At 36.1% G+C, this 20,229-nt stretch overlaps 2 protein-coding genes across 4 annotated transcripts in view; both read left to right on the top strand.

The window, feature by feature from the left end:
* csul (protein arginine N-methyltransferase 5) overlaps nt 1-20,229 on the top strand; it is an 88,301-nt gene that overhangs the window by 1,034 nt on the left and 67,038 nt on the right. For 2 of the 3 annotated variants that reach the window (XM_081764561.1, XM_081764559.1), the window contains exon 2: nt 12,359-12,459. In XM_081764561.1, coding sequence (XP_081620687.1) covers nt 12,371-12,459 — 89 coding nt within the window. In that variant the 5' untranslated portion in view covers nt 12,359-12,370. Of the gene's footprint in view, nt 1-12,326; nt 12,460-20,229 lie in introns of all 3 variants that reach the window. The other variant, XM_081764560.1, reaches the window with a different exon arrangement.
* On the top strand, nt 9,555-9,962 carry LOC145689163 (protein GVQW3-like). Its single transcript, XM_081763294.1, has one exon. The coding sequence runs from the start codon at nt 9,555-9,557 to the stop codon at nt 9,960-9,962; it is 408 nt and encodes a 135-aa protein (XP_081619420.1).

Raw genomic sequence — 20,229 nt, 5'->3', positions numbered from 1 at the left:
AATGTAATCCAACCGAATGCAGTACATTTTGGTTGTTTTTTTTTTTTTTTTTTTTTTTTTTTTTTTTTTTTTTTTTTTTTTTTTTTTTTTAAATTGATTCGGCGATACAGCAGTAATGCCTTACAAATGCTTTACGACTGATAAAATAAATGAGTATCAGTATGAGATATGGTATTATATTCCACTCATGGTATATTTATACACAGTGTACAGAACTTGTATTTTATTTTTACTGTGGAGCATCATTAGTATGAAGCCATGAAAAGTGTTATTGAAACTCGTATCATTACCAAAATCTGCTTTCCACTATCCTCGCCTATTCGTATACTCGCCGTCTCTAACGTGTGTGCTCCCTTCCAATGCGCTACCGTGTGGGTCCACCAGCTTCGCACTGCCCAGATTCGGTTAGATGGAATTCGTGCCTTTTTAGTGGCGACTTAGAACAATTGTGTATTTTGCACGATAGGTTTTATCCCACATATCCGGAAGTCGTATTTATTTATACGCAAATTGTAAAGTAATTCATTTCCAACAATTACTTCTAGTAGTCCCTTTGAATTTCATCTTTCCCAAGTGGGATATTTTCATGTCACCTGGCGAAGATCTTTTAGAGGGCAGTAAGAAGGAAATTAGTGAAAGAATTGTATTTTCAACAATTCTTTCTAGTGTTGCGCCAAGAGCAAGCCAGTACGACCGTTAATTCATGAAGGAAGGAGTAATGTTCATTTAACTAATTGGTTTGAATAGAAAAACTGTAATTAATCTGTGAACATAGAGGCAGGGTGGAAACTGTTCATTCGAATTATAATGCAAAACTAGCGGTAATACTTTACAACACTACTGTTGCATACATGAAGATCTCAGGTCTTTGTGTGTGTGTATGTTATTGATACCTTATAAAAGAGCGACAATTAACAATGTCCCATGCTCTCCCGCTATGTAAGAAGAAACTTAGAATAAATATAATACAAGAATATGGAATCTTCATGCATGTTGAAGGTAACATTAGAAATTAGTTTTCATAAATGCGCATATTTCTCGTTGCTAACGTGGGTCCCGTAGTTTCGCTCTGTCCTGAACCGAATTGGATGCAGAAATAATTTGTAGTGACAATCTACCTCGTACAAGTTGACCTAGTGGTAATCGAAAAATCGTTTGAAGCACTGAAGAAGTGTATATTGGTAAAGAATATGTCAGCGAAGTTTTGGGTGAAACGTATAGGGATTTACAGAAGGTTCATTTTAAGCTAAGAGTACTCTACTCTAACGTAACCTTACACTACTCTACCCCGGCTTACCTTACTGTACTCTATCGTACCCCGTTTCTTAGTCTAACAAATGATAACTAACCTAACCTAATGGATACTAATCTACTTTGCTATTTTCCAATTTACGCTTCGCTTATCCACTCTACTACTCTACCTTGTTCTATACTTTTACTGTGCAACTTTACTGCACTCTATTATTTCTTCGTTGTTCTATACTATTTTACTCCAACATATGTTATTCGTGAATGCTATCCTTACTGTACACTAATTTAGTTCCTTAGTCTTCGCTACTTATAGCTAGTTTACGCTACCTATACCCTAGAAATTTATGGCCTCCTGGGACCAGTACCCTCAAATCACCTTGGCAGTCAATCTTTTATCCGACGAGAATTACCCGAGTATTAGAAATAATTTACGCTACTTGCTAAGAGCATCCTCCTACTTTTCTCGTAGTATAAAAATAGTTCTTCAGGAATATTCTGTTTTCATTAATATACTTACCATTAATGCATTAAGCTCACTCACTGGTTACCTACCACAAAGCCAGTTCAAGTAATTAGTGCAATCGAAATTAAATATTAAATTTACTGCAGCTATAATTACTATTATATTTGACAACACAAATTACTTATTAACATTTATAATTTCTGCCTAAACTAATCTACCTTGTAAAATTGAAAGTAACTATGATTGTGACTCTTAATCTCTTGAACCACCCGACCAGTCTCGATGAAATTTTCAACATAGATGAAGTTCGGAGCTGAGATGTTTTTGTCGTATCACTTTGACAGTGCAGCTTAGGGTAGGGGGAGGAAAAGAGACATTTAAAATAATTGAATATTAGTGTCGAAACTACTAACTTATATCATAAATACTGTCACAAAGTTTGGAGTGGCGCTGTAGGCATCCGGAGTGGCCCAGTGCTGCCATCTGTATATAAAGCGGAAGATGCATGGAGTGTGTGTTTGACTGTTCATGACATACGTTGATATTGTACTGAGTTCTGATGGAGTGGAGTGATTACGAAAATCGTGTAGCAGTAACTGCACTACACAAAGTCGGGAAGACAACAGGTGAGATATTCAACCTCCAGAAACCCCTACAAATCAGCAAGAGATTAGTGTCAGCGATACACCGGAACTGGAACGGCAGCTGACCGCCCAAGGAGTGGCAGACCACGAACGGTACGAACCCGCAGGTCCAGAAAGCAGTCGCAGCAAGAATTCGAAGAAATCCTGTTCGAACACAGTGTGATGGCTGCTAAGATGAACATCAGCAGAAATTCCATGTCTTGTGTGCTCAGGAGTGACGTACATCTACGGGCGTATAAGAGGCGGACTGGTCAATTTCTGATCCCAAACAATGTCGCAGAGAGTCCTTAAATCAAAGAGACTGTTGCGGCGTTACGCCAACAATCTACACAGCAATTGTGAAAAGGTGTTAACAATTGAGCAGGCCTACAACGCCCAAACTGACCGTGAGTATGCCACGTCATCTACTGCAGCTGCTCAGGCAGCTCCAAGGGTTCAGAGGGCACATCATCCTGCCTCAGTGATTTGGTGAGGAGTGAGCTACTCAGGCACAATCCAGCTGCGTTTTTGCGAACAAGGTGTTAAAACAGGTGTGCCAGGACACAGTGCTAACACCTATAATGAAATCACTGTCTGCTACCATGTTCCTTGGAGAAAGGTGGACCTTCCAGCAGGATTCCGCCCCAGACCACAAAGCGAAAACAATCCAGGACTGGCTGGCACGGAACGTCCCCGACTACATTTCTACCGCTGATTGGCTTTCTAGCAGCCCGGCCCTTAACCCTTTGGACTACAAACTTTGGGCAGTTCTTCAGGCAAAGGTCTGCCATAAACGGCATCCATCTGTCGGCAGTCTGAAACAATCCTGGGCCCGAGCAGTGAGCAATTTTCCCATCGACGTGGTGCGTAATGCCATTGACCAGTGGCCGGACAGACTTCGCGCCTGCATCAAGGCCAAGGGGGGACATTTTGAAAAATTCGTGCGTCAGGTGTACGACATATCAGTGTAAAATATGACCAAAATAAATTGCCTTGTTGTTAATACTCTGTGTTATTCATATTCAAACTTGTGACAGTATTTATGATATAACTAGGTATAGTTTTGAGGGTCGCTGAGAAGAACAGTAACACTTCTGATGCTGTTTAAATCCAAATTCAGTGCCGCAGCTTGGGTGAATGAAGGATATATATATATATATATATATATATATATATATATATATATATATATATATATATATATATATATATATATATATATATATATATATGTGTGTGTGTGAGAGAGAGAGACATCGAAAATGACGAATATCAGTGTTGAATCCATAGTTGGTCGTAGAAATGAACACTGACACTTCCGATCCCGAAGTTCCTTCGTGGTTAAGCGGTTAGCATACGCATCTTTGGCGTGGATTCGCCGGGTTCCATTCCCGGAGGAGCTCATTTGTTTTGGATTCCACGTTAATCAGTAAGTCCCGTCTCATATAGCCTCGCTGTTGAAAGGACGTTAAACTCAAAATTAACTGAACTGCCGATGTCGTTTAAATCCAAATTCAATACTACAACTTGGGAAGAGAAGAATGATACAATCGAAAATGCCCATTATCAGTGTCATATACATGGTTTTCGGGGTCAATCCGAAACAACCTTATATTACAAGACTGCTTGTTATTTACAAAATAAATAAAACCTACTGAGTGTTATGTTGGGATATTAGTGCTATGTATTACTTCAGTAGTTGCATATAACTACGTTCCTCTGTTTAATAATATGTCTTCAATAGTTCATAGTAATAAAATAGCAGTTAAATCAAGTACTAAAGCGATATTGTAATGTAAGACGCTTGAAGAGCTATCTTATCAATAACTCGAAATGTACTCGTAAAATGTTACTGTTTTTACAATGCAGCATATATAGAGGTAAGGTAAACTTTATTTATATTATACATCAAAATGTACTGCTCTTAATTCATGTTTCAAATATCAGTAAGGGGGTCATTCCACGTCAGTTCAACCAAGGTTGCTAACCCACTATCTCAGATGTGGATGAAATTTGGTAGTGTTATAAAACATTTTATGCTGATTACAAGTGTGTAAATTTTATTACAATAGCATCAGTAGTTCAGAAGTTATTGCATTTCAAAAATGAGAAGAAAATCCTTTTTTAACAGTCGCGACGTGATATTTCCCCGTTTTGTGGAAGAACACTAAAACAATCATATTTCGGTTCCTTATTCAGATTGTCTTTAAGTTGTTTACTATTAAAAACATGAGAACTTTTCTTAGAGCTGATGGAAAATTTATGAAGTCATTTGAAAGGTAACTTTCTGAAAGAAAGAAAGAAAAAAAAACTATAACGCCATTTTGTAAACTTCAAACCTTTAATTCTCAAAATCCCCATCATGGATTTCAATGAATTTGTTTTTGTTTGAAAGCTTATTACATCTAGTTTTACATATACAAAAATTGTGATGGCCATCCAAGCGCTGAGGAGATATTTCAGTCAGTGTTGCCAACTAATTGCGAAATAAACATTTTCCAATAACTTCCATACGATTTAACCTATCCACCCCAGAATCGGTATAAATAGTCTTCGGTATCCTAGAAACACGTGTGTGAGCATTACCACTTCTAAGCAACCCAGTTATCAGGGCTGCTAACCAATTTCAGGCTTGCCTGTCACAGCGTTAGACGTATCTGTGCCACATTTCGCAGTAAGGTTATTACATCTAGTTTCACTATAAAAAATTGGGATGGGCCATCCAAGCACTAAGGAAATATCCCAGTCAGTGTTGCCAATTGATTGAGAATTTTTTTCCAATAACTTCCATACGATTTTACATACCCCCGCAACCCAGTTATCAGGGTTGCCTGTCACAGCGTTAGACGTATCTGTGCCAACACTTTAACACTTTGCATTATTACGTGTGACATTACAAATATACGAAATCGTGTGGACCAAATACCCCTAATTACTGAACTACCAATTTCGTAAAAACATAATATATATATATTCAGTTAATACAGAACACTATGTTCGACACCCTACTAATCTGTACGTATAGGGCTCAAAACCCGTATTCACTCTGCTCTCATTTTCAAACAACAGCGAAATTCGTCTTTTTCTTTCTTGCTTTGAAAATGTCCATGACACTAGGAAAAATACTACATGGTTCAACGTTCTAAAACTTTCCGAAGGTCAGAGTTAGTGAATGTATTTGAAGATCTTGCAAAGAAGGTGTGATTCAGGTTTATTGGATCAAACTTTGAGTTGGCACCACTGCGGAGAGGAGCAAGGAGTGAAGGCGCCTTGCACCCAAATTGTGCAGAGACATATGAGTGTTTGATAGCGACAGTACGGTTCACATGGACAGTATGCCTAAATCAAAAGAGACGGAAAGGCAAAACATTGCGATTGCCAGTTTTTTCCAGGAGCACAATTGTGATCGTAAGGTGACAGTGTCTTACTTCAAAGAACAAGGTGTGTGTGTGAGAACTATCAACAGAGTTATTAAACGATTTCTTGACACCTCTGGTGCTTGGGGTCCCGGGTTCGATCCCAGCCTCCGCCAAGTGAACTTTGTGGTGAACAAACACCGTGTGCGTCGGTTTTCTCGGGGTTCTCCCACTTCCTTCATTCCACCATTTCATTCATTACTCATAATCACCGTCTCCTTTAGCCTAACCGGCATAACAGTGGGACGTAATACTCAAAAATTTCTTGACACTGGTGAAGTTCGATACAATACCAGTTCAGGGCCTCAACCAGAAGATGGTGGAAAATACAAAAAAGGTGTTCGTGAAACAACCAAATCTGTCAACGTGACAAGCTGCTCTAAAACTAAACATTTCGCAAGCATCAGTGATGAGAAATCGGAAAACAGCCGGAATTCACTCACGAAAAAGACAGACAGTGCCAAAAATATGGAAAGATGAATTGGAGAAAGCAAAGAAAAATTGTGCAAAATTGTATAAGAAAGCCATACCTTCGGGAGGTAACTTTTTCTTCGTCATCGATGATGAAACAAAAGTCGAATGGGACGCTTCAGAAATGAATGCTGATGAATATGTCTCTATTGTAGCAGAGGACAAACCCTCTCTGGAAGCCATGATAAAACCGAAATCCAAATTTCCAAAGAAAATGATGGTATGGCAGGCACTGGCCCAGGATGGGAGGCTTTCTCCAGCGTTTGTGACCGACAACACATTAAACAGTGAAATGTATTTATCCCATTGTCTACGAAACATTTTGTTGCCATGGATACATAGTCTGAACACTACCCAGTCCATTTTATTTTGGCCGGATAAGGCATCATCGCATTATGCTTAGATCACCGTGCAGCTCTTGGAAAACAATCACACCTCATATGTGTCATGAGTTGTCAACCCAACGTCTGTGCCACAGTGTAGACGAATTGAGCGGTTCTGGCTTATGGTGAAGAGAGAAGTTTTTGCTAAAAAGCTTCTTTGCGAAAACATAACGCAATTTAAGCGAAATTGGATCCGTATTTCGAAGCAGGTGGCTGCAAAACACGGAAAACACCTTTCAAGAAGAAGCTGTGCATGGCAGAAAAAGAAAGTCCATATGCTGTCTGCTTGAAGAAATTTTAATTCATGTATGCATCATGTAGTCTGTGAAATAAACAGTTTTGGTTTGGGAATCATGCTTCATTTTTTTATTATTTTCCGTTTTGGGACAATAAACCTGATTCACACCTTATCGCTTACCCCGCACAACGGAGGGCATATCAGGTAATATATCTATAACAAGTAAAGTATTATACTGCTGTTCTGATGTAGTATAGTTATTGTTAGAATTAAGGAAACCATTGTATCTCAATGTGATTCTCCCAACTAATTATGACTATTCAACACAAAAGTTACTGCATTCTTTCAGATGATATGGAACATGACATACCAAAGTCTTTCGAACACAGAAACTTTTTATGTCGGATTTAAAACAAAATTTTCCTCACGTAACAAAAGTGGAATATTTTACTGATGTGTGTGGAACCCAATATAAAAAGTGCAAAGCCTTCTTTCTTAAATCTTTACTTCCATGCAAGTGATTTCCATGGTATGGTGGCAAAATGGTCTTCTTTTGCTACCAGCCTTGGAAAGTCCCCATGCGATGTAATTGGTGGTGCTTTTAACCTAGTTGTAACAAAAGCAAGCCATCAGAGACCATTGTCTGATCAAATAAATACATGTGTCCTTATGTTTCATTTCTGTGAAGAAAACATCATTAATACCATGTTTTTCTTTGTGCACAAAGAAGAAATGGCTGTTGTTCGTGCCACAGTTCAATAAAGATTTCTGAGAGCAAAAAACTATCCCAGGAACACGTGCAATGCATTGTTTTGAAAAAACTGGCCCATTAAGATTGGAGCGAAGCGTACAGGTCTGGATCAAGATTTTAGTTAGTGAATAATGATGAAGGTAATGCATCAGTAAATTTCCTACATTCCCATGGCCCATCTCCCTCATTTTATTGGGCTTAAAATGATTGCTGTTGTGTTTCGTTTACTCACATCTTATGTAAAGTGGATATAACAACTGCTACTGGCAGAACATACCAGTTATCAACAGCCTCTGCAAGTAGTTACTTCAATGTGGGAAACGTTTACAAAAAGTACTTGATGTTAGTATCTAATTACAGCAAAACCCAAGATTTATTTTATGTGCCATAACATGTAGGCCTATAATACTATCAAGCTTTATTATATTTGCTTCTTTGGTAGTTATTTTGATTAACATTTTAAAATGTTAATGCCCATTTGGTGTTCAGATTATTGTATTTTTCGCTTACCTATAAATTTTCGAAACTCCATATTTCTCCTCCGTGCTTGCATGGTCCATCACAATTTTTGTATAGTGAAAATAGATGTAATAAGGTTACTGCAAAATATGGCACAGATGCATCTAACACTGTGACAGACAAGCTTGAAATTGGTTGGCAACCCTTATAACTGGGTTGCTTGGGAGGAGTGATAATGCTCACAGACGTGTTTCTAGAATACCGAAGAGTACTTATACCAATTCTGGGGTGGATAGGTTAAATCGTGTGGAAGTTATTGGAAAATGTTTATTTCGCAATCAGTTGGCAACACTGACTGATATATCTTCTCAGCGCTTGCATGGCCCATCACAACTTTTGTATATGTGAAACTAGATGTAATAAGCTTTCAAACAAAAACAAATTCATTGAAATCCATGATCGGTATTTTGAGAAATAAAGGTTTGAAGTTTACAAAATGGCGTTCTTTTTTTTTTTTTTTTTTTCTCAAAATGTTATCTTTCAAATGATTTTATAAGTTTTGTATCAGCTCTAAGGAAAGTTGTCATGTTTTTGATGGTAAACAACTTCAAGACAATCTGAATAAAAAAAGAATCATGTTTCTGGCTTTAATAGGAACCGAAATATGATTGTTTTAGTGTTCTTCCAAACCGGGAAAATATCATGTCGCGACCGTTAAGCATTGATTTTCTTCTCATTTTTGAAATGCAATAACTTCTAAACCGCTGATGCGATTTCAATAAAATTTAAACACTTGCAATTAGCATAAAAAGTTTTATAACACTACCAAATTTCATCTAAATCTGAGAAAGTGGGTTAAATTTCCCCAAAATTTTGGTTGAATTGACGTGGAATGGCCCAAGGAGAGTAATTACTGATTGACGCTATAGGGTACATAGCAGATAAAAAATTGTGTGCCTTAGCATCACTGTTCTCTTTGTTTATCCTATAAATCATTTCGATCTTCGCAGAGATTTTTTTTTTTTTTTTTTTTTTTTTTTTTTTTTTTTTTTTTGTTAAGTTTCATTGTAAACTTGCCTACTTCCAACATCGTTATGTTACTATTGCACTGCCCTATAAAATAAAGATTAGCCTACTAGGATTCTGGGAAAAAAAAAAAAAAAAACTTAATTACATCTATAATTCACACTTTTTACTGTTACTTTTTTTAAAATAATATTTCACTAACAGGTTAAAAAGATCGTAAAAGCTGTAAGTGATTGTTTTCTTAAAAGCTCAGATAATTAATCTTTCAAAATACATTTTTTTGGTTCAACCAGTTTAGAGTTAATTTTTCACTCTTTCTTCCTACAAAGGGTGTTCAAAAAGTTTTGCACAGTGGTCTGTAATTTTTTTTATTTGTTGCAGGAGAAGAGTGAAATTTTTTGTGAACATACTTGGAACATTTAGCTATAAGTTGGTATATAAAAGTATTTTCTTTTATTTATAGGTGAGTCATAATGAACCGTGAAGTAGATATCAGGTTGCGACAACGGTCGGTGATGGAGTTCCTCTTCAAGACCGGCGATAACTCTGCCACTTCGATTCACAAGAAGTTGCTCCCTGTCTATAGGGAGGACACATTGGATCGCAGCAGTATCCAGCGGCGGTTGCAGAGGTTTAAAGAAGATGATTTCTTTGTACTGGACAATCCACAATGCGGTAGAACATCGACTGTAGGGAGTGATGTGAATAAGGAGACCATTAATCAATTCATCCAGAAAGACAAATCTGTGACGACACGACAGCTTGCTGAAATAACTGGTTTGTCATTGGGTAGTGTGGTATCAGTGGTACAGTCACTCGCGTACAGAAAAATCTGTGCACGTTGGGTGCCTAGATTATTGACAAGAGAAATGAAAAGATGAGGAAGGATGTGTGCGTGGGTCTCATGACGACCTTTACTGAAGAGCGGAAACAGTGTTTTGACGGCGTCATTACCCAGGTTGAAACATGGTTGTTTTTGTCCGAACTTGAGAGCAAAACACGTCTGAAGGCCCACCTGCGCGGTAAAACATTTGATAGTGAGAAAGACCTTATTTCCTGTCAAGCGATGGTGTAAAAGTCAATCCCCAGAATTTTACCAAAGTGCATTTACATCATGGAAAGAACGTTGGACCAGATGCATTGAGTAGGCTCAATGTATAGGCTCAGTGTATAGCTAAATGTTTCAAGTATGTTCAGAAAAAATTTCATTCTCCTCCTGCAACAAATAAAAAAAAAAAAAAAAATAGTGACTACTGTGCAATACTTTTAACACCCTTTGTATAACAAATAAACTGTCGCTGATTCACAAATAAAAGTTGTAGGTGTTAAATATTTACACCTGTTTACAAGCTCTTCCGTTAGTACTACAAAGAAATTAATAATTTGTTTTTATTTTGTTCCAGAAAATTAATTTCCAAAGTTCAACAAATGAATCTGTAAACAATTTTACTAAAGAACGTTTAAACTTGTTTGTGAATTGATATTTGAAAAAGGAGGTGACAGTAAAAAATTCAGATTACATTTCTAATCCTTTTTTTTTTTTTTTTTTTTCTTTCTTATATTTTACAGGAGAGAGTAACATGATAATGTATTAATAAGCAACTTAACAACAATACAATAAAAATTGTTATTGAAAATGATATCCGCATAGATCGAAATTATTTAGAAGAAAATAGTGGTACTAAAGTCGTCTATTTTCTTATCAGTAAGGAGACCCAGGATGCGATTCTTGGGACGTGATAGACAAAGAAAAAGAGGAAAGTATAAAATGAAGCAGAAGTTCAGGCACATATGTCATAACTAGACATCTGATTTTTATGCAAATGCATATTTTCTTTGCTTTTATGAATCTCTGTTAAACTTGGTAGGGGCTTCCAACAACAATAATACAGTTCGAATTTGAAGTTTTATAGTGCATATAAATGCATATTTCAAAGGTTAGAGCATATATTAGTAGTGCTTAAGAGCATATTCTATAAGTTTTTATTTTAGATGTTTGCATATAAGCATATGGAATAAATCCAGTTTTTGTTTATATTTTCAATGCATTTACATGTCTGTACAACAGAACGGCTTTTTGCTTGGGAGGATGGAAGAATGCGTAGTTTATGGAGAACCAATAATGTTAACAACCGATCAGCAGAGCAAAGACACATACTATTGTCAAGACGTTAAGAGCACCCGCCCCCTTCCTCCTGGCTCACAAGAACAACTTAATTTTTTAAAGATTTTCTTAATATAAATAAAAAAAAAATACTAAACATAATATAGTAACCAGGAAGATGCCCCCCTAGAATTTTTTTTTTTTTTCGAGCGCCATGGTTAAGAGAAATCTGATAATGAGAAAGACGTTGTAATATCTTGTCGCCATCAATTCAGAAACAAGAGACGCGAGGAATACTGCTCAGTGGATGCTTAGCTGTAGTTTATGAAGTTTAGCGCGAGCTTCAACCAGTTTCTGGTTAAATTCGGGCGCTCTATGGGAAAGAAATTGACGGATGTTATTGCCCAGTAACTCTGACTAAAAAAAACAATTGAAGACATGGGAAAATACCTTCAAAGATTAAATTTCAACTTGCCAGAAAATATAGACCTAAGCTTGCTCGTCTCGATAAATATTGCCTAGTAACATCTATTGATGTTAACGGGTCATTTTCTGGCTACAAATGTCAATTGTCACAAACTGACAGAAAAAAAATAATAATAAATGAAGACAAGCATATTGTGATATACAAAACTTTTTTGTACAGTGGAAACATGTTAAGACTCGTATTATTTCGTGTAAAATAAGTACTTTAAAATAGAAATGTAAAGAAAAAACTTGAGACCATGTTCTCATATTACCGTGTTTATTTTTATTTCATAATTTGTTTATGTTTTAAAAAGTTAAGAGTATATAAACTGTAACTATCATAAAATTAAATTCTGAAAAGAAGTCCCTGAAAGGCAAATTATACTTTCAATGTTATATTTCACTTACAAAACTTTGTCACAGCTTTACTGCATGTTTGAAAATTTGCTCTTTTATTTCATTGTTAGTACATATTTTAACACACTTAGCAGCATAGTTGCATGCATATTTCATAAATTTTAAGTGTGTAAAAATCCTATGTCTAGCAACAAGAAACTAAATTGAATTTGTTCTGTACTGCATCGAAGCAATGCGGTAATGAATCCGCGAATTTCTTTATCCTTAGAATTAGCTAGTTATTAATAATATATTTTCTATTGTGTTTCTCTTCTAGTATTTGAATTGATTAACGCGTATGCTTTTCAGTTCTAACCAAAGATGTCGACAGCCCGAAGAGTGTCATGTGGCTTAGATTTTTGCTGTGTTCCAGACATCAGAAGCAGTCTTCATGCAGCCTCGGAATCTGGGTAATTTTTTCTTTTTACTAAGCCAAAGTGCGCAACCGATGCATGTCGCTAATTATAAAAATAAGAGTTTTTACCTTAACGCATCATTGTCCATAACAGGGTTGATGTAATTTTCTCCAGTGGGTATTTTTGAGTAAAACCCACATAAAAAACCCACCTCAAAAATATACTTCATACTTCAAAACTTGGATAGAAATTATAATCTTAATACGATTATAATTACTTTCTTTAATCATACTTCTTAGTGTATGCCTAGCTACAAAATTGGCTTGAAATATGTATTTACGACCAGTACAGAATACCGATGAAAACAAAAAAAGTTTTGGGATAATTCATAATGAATTTTGTTTGTTCTCGATCAAATTCGCTGTAACATTGTTGAACTGTAATTTATCACATAAAAGTGAACAGATTCTTGTTTGTGCGCGCAACACTGAAAAACGGGTAAACCGTTTGGAATGAATTTTTGGATGCAGTTATCACGTACCTCGAACTAGATTTTTAATCAGGTTACTTTGATAAAAATACTTGTTCTATGGGGGGGGGGGGGGGGGGGAAGCGGATGGGCAAAATCTATGCGAAAATCCTAGTACCTCACGATTATGTCAAATTAGGAAGGTGACATTTTCTATGTAAACTTCCCATTAAGAGCAAGTGGACCCGTGTCCCAGTGTTTTGAGAGTTTCCATTTTAAGTGGAGAAGGGGAACATTTTCCATAATTTGAAAGCGATTTTACCTGTTATTTCTGATCGCATCACACGGGAAACGGTGAAGCAGTTTGAAATGAATTTTTAAATACAATAGTTAGTACCTACCCTGAGCTGGGATTTTACTTATATTACTGTGATTCAACTGCGTATCCAAGAAGTAGAGGAAGTTCAAAATTCATGTAACAAGTAACGGCATGTCAAGTTAGGAAGATTAAATTCGATATATAAATACGTCACTAAAAATAAAGCGACACGTCGCTTCCTGTTTTTGAAAATTTCAACTTTAGGGGAAGAAAGAGGATGTTTTTTATATATTCTTTCTTCACATTTAAATCGACGATGTCTATACGCTGGTGAAGAAAACGTCATTTTCGCTTCCTGTTTAGCTGGCTGGCTACAAACAAACCACACTGTGAGAAATCCGTTCTCCGGACAGCGGTATATTGTACAAATATACGGGAATTCCCTTGCTTACTACAGAAATCAGTACGGAGCATACGCTATCCGTATGCTACATAGGCACTGCCCTTAGGTGTTACATCATGCCATTGCGCAGATATATCTGAATCGTTTTGAAGGACACTTTCCCTTCTTGCATATTCTGCCAGAAAGAAATTAAAAATACATATATTTTTACCAAAACCATTCGTGGTCTCTTTCTTTGTGACATTTTTAGGCTAATTTCGCTAACTGTTTAATATATATTAATATTCAGAACACACTAATCGTTTCTTAGTGAACTGATAACTAAATCACACGTTTAAAGACATACTATAATCTTCGAACAGTGTCTGACCCAGCATGGAATGTGATACTCGTCTGCCTCTGCTCTTTCTGAGCCACACCAGCGCAAGTTCGATAACAACTTTACCCTTGTGGTAGCAGGTCTATGGGTAAAAATTTGAAACTCTTGATACAATTGAGATTTGCAAGCAATGGATGACTTTAAAATTGGTAAATTGGCGTTATACATATATGTAAGACAACTGCATTTAAGTAAGCCTTACCGCATATGAATGTTGGTAAGAATATAGTACAGGCAATATAGTAAAGTTGAAACTCGACTTGTTGATTTGTCTCATTTCATTTGACATAAACTGTAATTGTTCCATCCTATCTATCTACGCTAAGTGCGCATAAAAATTACGGGATCATTTTTCGAAAATTTATGTCTAATCTATGAAAATAGTTCTGTCCAAGAAAATTATTTATGTAAAGGGAGAACATAGAAATAGCGTTAAAAAAGTATCATGGTTCCTAAGAAATTCAAATGCAAATCCACTTGTAGTGATTACTAACCTAGGCTGATGTATGCTTTTCGTACCTGTCTTTCTTTCCACTCATACCCACCTTCACTGATCCGACTGCTCCCTACAGATACATCCTTATATTCGCTCGCGCTTCAAGATTGCTTGAATCATCATAGAGGTAGTGTTACGTGAAGTGACCACCCAGCGTAAGTTGGTACTAATTTTCCTTATGTCTTAATACATGTGTATGCTGGCATGTTACAAATCTCTACGCTGTTCGTGGCAAACGCAAAGAAAATAATTCATATAGCATTAGGACATTAGGTAGGATAGAAAATTATACCTTTGAAATAATTATTTCTGGCGACGCCTTTCAACTTTACCAGTGCCAAGCAGGAAATTTAATCATGCCAACAAAAGAATGAAGGATAAATTAGAAAATTGTTTCCACGAAGAGACGCTAAGTTTCTGAGATCGAGAATTCGTAATTGTATGATCTGAAATACATTGGTTATTCTAGCGCTGTACTCTTTAGCTCCGAATATCTGATCACTATTTTTAAAAAAATCAAAGTTTCTTCTCTTTTAAAAATTTTTACTAAAGCTAAATAAACAATATGAAAAAGTATATAGCATAATAATTTTCAATAATTCTAATTAAACTCAATCTAAAATTATTATTAAGGGGCGCTCATGTACATGCTTGGGATTGTTACTCACTTGTTGTCCAGCAAGTTATGGCTATTGCAGTAATTAAAATATAGAGTAATTTTCTTTCACATTGTGATAAGTATAGGCTTCCTATACGCATAGAGTAAATATATTCACTGCTATTCGTGAAAAATTTCGCCTTTTTACATAATTTTAAGTCTGTCTTCCACAAGACTCACAGGTGCTACATACGACGCCATTGAAACTGCTTTAGCAACCATCCTAGCAACAGTTTGTTTGTAACCAATATGGCTGCACCCAGTAAAATTCACAGCAGACGACTCTAGTAGCGTATGTTCGTGATCGCGTCATCGGAAATGGTTGAACAGTTTGAAATGAGTTTTAGAACATAGTACCTACCTCAAGCTGAGATATTATCGTGTAACTTTCCTTAAAGGGCTTAGGGGAATGGGGAGGTAACTTTCCTAAGGGAGAAGGGGGTTAAAAATTCATGCCAGAAATAGAATATCTTACTACACTTTCATTGACATGCGTATCTTAAGGGGAAGAGGAGGCTCAAACATTTTCCTTGAACTTAATTTTTCCCGTGCAAAGAACGGGCTAGTATGGAATCAAAAGTAGGTAATGTGGCTACATTTCCTTTGTTTTTGCTACATACTTGGGCATTAATATAAACAGATAAAATGTCTTTCTTTATGTGTCAGTTAATTACACATCGAGAACGCTTCACTTGAAAAAGGAAATTACTAAAGATTCACCTCTATCTTCTCAACACTAACGGTAATCAGATTGTGGAATTAACCATGTGGTAAGAAAATAGTGGTTAATTCTTCTTGCGTATCTGATGGAGTATGTGAAGCACAGTACAATTATTGTATGCTACAAAACCCCTTTAATCGTAAAATCTATTGTAAGAAACTAAATTGGCAACTGAAAACGAGAAAAAAAAATCCACTTTCAACATTTCAGTTCTTAAAATAAGACTTTTGGAAAAACAATTTCCATTCAATAAAGCCATTTTTTATCTTTGGCTCCTAAACTTGAGGCATTATCCCAGTATTTGCCTGGCGTGTTTGAGTGAAACTCAGGGTGGCTGGCTTAGGGGTTTGAATCATAAGTGTAAGAGGGAACTTTATTCCTATTCTGTATTACGTAAAAATATCCACCTCCTTATTACTGTAGACAATTGTGTACTTCCTTCTTCTAGAAATCGAACTATAAGCGAGTGTCAATGGGAAAAAGTGTGTCCCACGAAACGCGTATGGGATTTCATGGATTCCTTGGGCATTATTTTTTCTTTCTTTTTTGTTATTTCTAAGTTCAATATTTCATGATTATGCACCAAGGTTAAGGGAGACTGTGATGGATAATAATGGTGGCATGACAAAAATGGTAGGAAACAGGAGAGCCCCGAGAAAATCCATGCACACGATGTTTGTCCATTATAAGACACACTTAGTAGAAGCTAGAATCGAACTAGGAAACCGCGCCAGACGTGAAATACCGCGATCCCATAAAGAAATTCCACAGTTTTATGTGTACAGTAGAACATATATGCTTAAAGGGTATATTAAGTAGGAATATAGCTTTAAATATACGTATAAAATTTAATAAAACCCAATTTTGCCCAATAAAACCCACTGGGCGGGGCTTTTTCTTTTTTTTAAAAAAAAAGTTTTTTCACAACCCTGGTCCGTAATCTATTCTGAGACTGTTTCAGCGGACATACCATCTTTATCAATCCGTGCTTATAGTGCTCATACCCTTATTTTACAGGTTGGTTTCCCCTCACCAATTGTACTGTTTTGCTAAACTTCGTGACGTTGTTCCATTAAATATGTCCGTGTTCTTACTTGTGGTGCTATTATTAGACGTTTGCGCGGGTACAAAAATATCGCATCCTCAGAATCTATCCAAATTCACACCCATATCCACGGATAATGAGATAACCAAATGTATAAAACTTATTTGTTCTATAACAATTGCGATTTCAAAAACAGTTTTTTTTTAAAAATAACCAATATAATATCTCCTTTAATTTATCGTGAATCCTATAATATATCATCAATAAAATTCAAGGGCTAAACATTCAATACTATCACTTCCCATTGTAAAGCAACTTCACGCAATAAAATGTAACACAATTCATGCAAACTTAAATATGAAATTGATGGGAAACTAACTACTTACTTTCAGATCCCCTCAAGTGCAAATTTCTGAGAAATGTGCCCTTGTCCTATTCGTACCCCTGTACACATCTATATAATGTAGTAAACCTTCATTAAACAGAAAGAAAAAAACTTTCCAATTTATATTTTTGATAATTTTAAACTTATGAAAGGAAACCAGATAGATCACGAGGTCCTATACTATCATACCATGGCAATTTCCAAATATATCATTCTTCAGGAGGGGCGTTAAGAATCCCTGTCCTGGACTCCATATAGTGACTCATAAGGTAATGAGACATTATCAAAGAGGTCAAAAACCTCCAAAATCTTATACCCGTAAACTGGAACGGAATGAGGAGCCTTCATGTATTCCTGTCCTGGACCTTATACTAATTCATAGCGTAATAAACCATCATTAAAGAGGTCAAAAACTTTAAATGTTAGTAATTTTTATACTTATGAAAGAAAATGAGATAAATCATGAGGTACATATTATAGTCCTATACTACCATACTAAATTTTAAAACTTGGCAATTTGTAAAATTTAAGGTGGACCTGTAAGTTTCTCTCCAGGATGAATGTTAAGTACTTCTGTCGTAGAACCCTGTACTCAATCATACAACAATATAAGGTAATAAGACCTCATTAAAGAGAATAAAATAGGCCAAAAACCCTCCGAAATTTATATTTTTGGTAATTTTATATCTATAAAAGATAACGAGATGGATCTAAGATGGATGAAGATATCCTAGGCGGTCCTATACATCCCTGGACGATGATCCTGGTCCTGTCAAAAGTTGACATTGAAGTTTGACCCCCCTCCCCCCCCAAAAAAAAAATTGGCCCTTCATTCTTGCTGATTGAGTTGCGCCAACGCCTGTCCCGACTACTGTAGGAATATATGTAATATTGCATTTTTCAGAGATGAATGGTAGTATGAATCAGCTTTTAAGTAAAAATCAGTGTAAGTTTTCTATGTACGCTGTAACTTAACTGCTCCAAGCTTTTCTACACAATTAATGTATCCAGAAGCCATATCTTTGGTCATTTCCGATCTTCTCCGTTAATTTAGTGTTGGAATGTGATTTAATACACATCTTCCGTGTCTCCAATCTACAAGTGTATCATCTGCCCATCGAAACCAATATTTTGGTTTTAGTTCAGTTGTTTCTAGTGTTTCTCTTCCAAAAACTCTTGCAATAACTGATGATGACGACAATCCCATAGCTCCACCACCTACTTTGTTTAAAGTTTGTGAATTACAGACATCTTCGTGAAATTGTGTATACATACGTGGTTTTTTTATTACATGTTTTTCTCCTGTAACTACTACAATCATGTTCTGCACCTGTAAATAGTAGGTGTGAGAACTTGTGATTATAACTACCAAAAGCTGTTGTTATAGAATCAGAGGAAAGCAAAAATCATTTTAACAGTTTCCCGCAACTACATCATTTTAAGCATTAAAGCGAAATTTAGCAGTGTTCATCATATCTGTGGAACGGTTTGAGATAGTCTGATAGCTGCAAGCGACAGGGTTGGCAAAAACCATTTAAAAAAAAAAAAATTTAAAATAATTTGCTCTGTGTATTTATGTTACATATAAACAGAAATGAGTTTGTTTCGCCTTTGTGGTGTTATGCAACAACGGGGTTATGCTAGAAGGGGAAGGGGTCACATAAGCTTAAAGCGGAATCCAAACAGCTTCTCGGCTTACATCTGAGAGAAATTTTTCTCCTTTTGGACTTGGAGCAGCAGAATGAAAGTCCCACCCACTTCACTCCAACACTAATAGTATATTCGCTTATTCGGAAATCAGCACTGTCCTGTTTCGTTATAAAGTTGGGTGGTCCGGTCAGTAAATTTCTTAAATCGGGAAACTCTCGCCTTAGTCACCGGGAAAATCCTGTTTTACTTTAAATGTAAAAACAATAACGGGAAAATCCCGTTATTGCTTTGCATGTAAGATTTTACGGTCAACGTATCATAATCAGTACGCTAAAACTGAGGAATTAAATTACAAATTTAGTGTGTAGATATCATTCAATAAAATTAAAACTGGAAATCCTGTCCAAGATAATGTTGGAAGCTACGTAGGCAGTCGGTCAATTTTGCCAATTTCTATCAATATATTTAAGCAACCTTGGCTTCTGTATAAAACAACAGCCATTCAGGCAAGAAGGAATACACAATTTGGTTTCGTTTCATATGTTTAGGCTTAACATCCTTACATAATACCGAGGTTATCAAGGAGAAGACTTTCGCTTAAAGTGACATCCAAACCGCTACTTGGTTTACACTTGAAAGAAAGGTTGTGGTTCGACCGAGAATTGAAGATGGGACGCCTTGATAAAAAAGGTGAAAAGGAGATAAAACTAATGCAGATGGTTGGATATGTGGAAACGTCACTATGCAGTTCAAGCAATTTAAAACATTTTTCTTTTTTTTTCTTTTGGTTTAAACCATTAAAAAAAAAACAACACACAATTGGTTTAAATCAGCCAACCCCGGTAAGCGGCATTGTGATCGTTATGCGTATTAAAAACCATTTATGTGATTCGATGCGATACTTATCTGAGCACTTGTTTGAAATAAAACCTTTTCAAAAAAGTAAAAATTTGAATTCTAACTTTGTTTCCTACTTGTTAGAAATACGTTATAGCACGGTCATAGTCCTCAGTTCTAAAGGTATTTTGGATATGCATTGCCACATCTTGACTCATTTGCGTTGGTACTGTTTTAGAGATCTCTAGAATTTGGGTGTTTGTGATAATGTAACGTCGTTAGCTTGTAACACCGGATAATAAAATGTGGTATTGTAAGCTTTCGTTTTAACATGTATATTCATTATCTTTATTATTAACCTTTGCACTACTACCAACGGGGGGGGGGGGGGGAGTACTTCGTGTCCACTACAGTATGTTTTTTGTAATTATCTTTCTAATCGTTTCTTTAAAATGTAAGAAA

The sequence above is a fragment of the Thermobia domestica genome, chromosome 7 (genome assembly GCF_964235325.1).
Source record: "Thermobia domestica chromosome 7, izTheDome1.hap1.1, whole genome shotgun sequence".
NCBI lineage: Eukaryota > Metazoa > Arthropoda > Insecta > Zygentoma > Lepismatidae > Thermobia > Thermobia domestica.
The sequence above is the reverse complement of the archived record's forward strand: the minus strand, read 5'-3'. Positions and strand labels throughout refer to the sequence as shown.

What these genes read in the sequence shown, in the direction of transcription:
- LOC145689163 (XM_081763294.1), top strand. Translation starts at nt 9,555, where the DNA reads ATGAACCGTGAAGTAGATATCAGGTTGCGACAACGGTCGGTGATGGAG.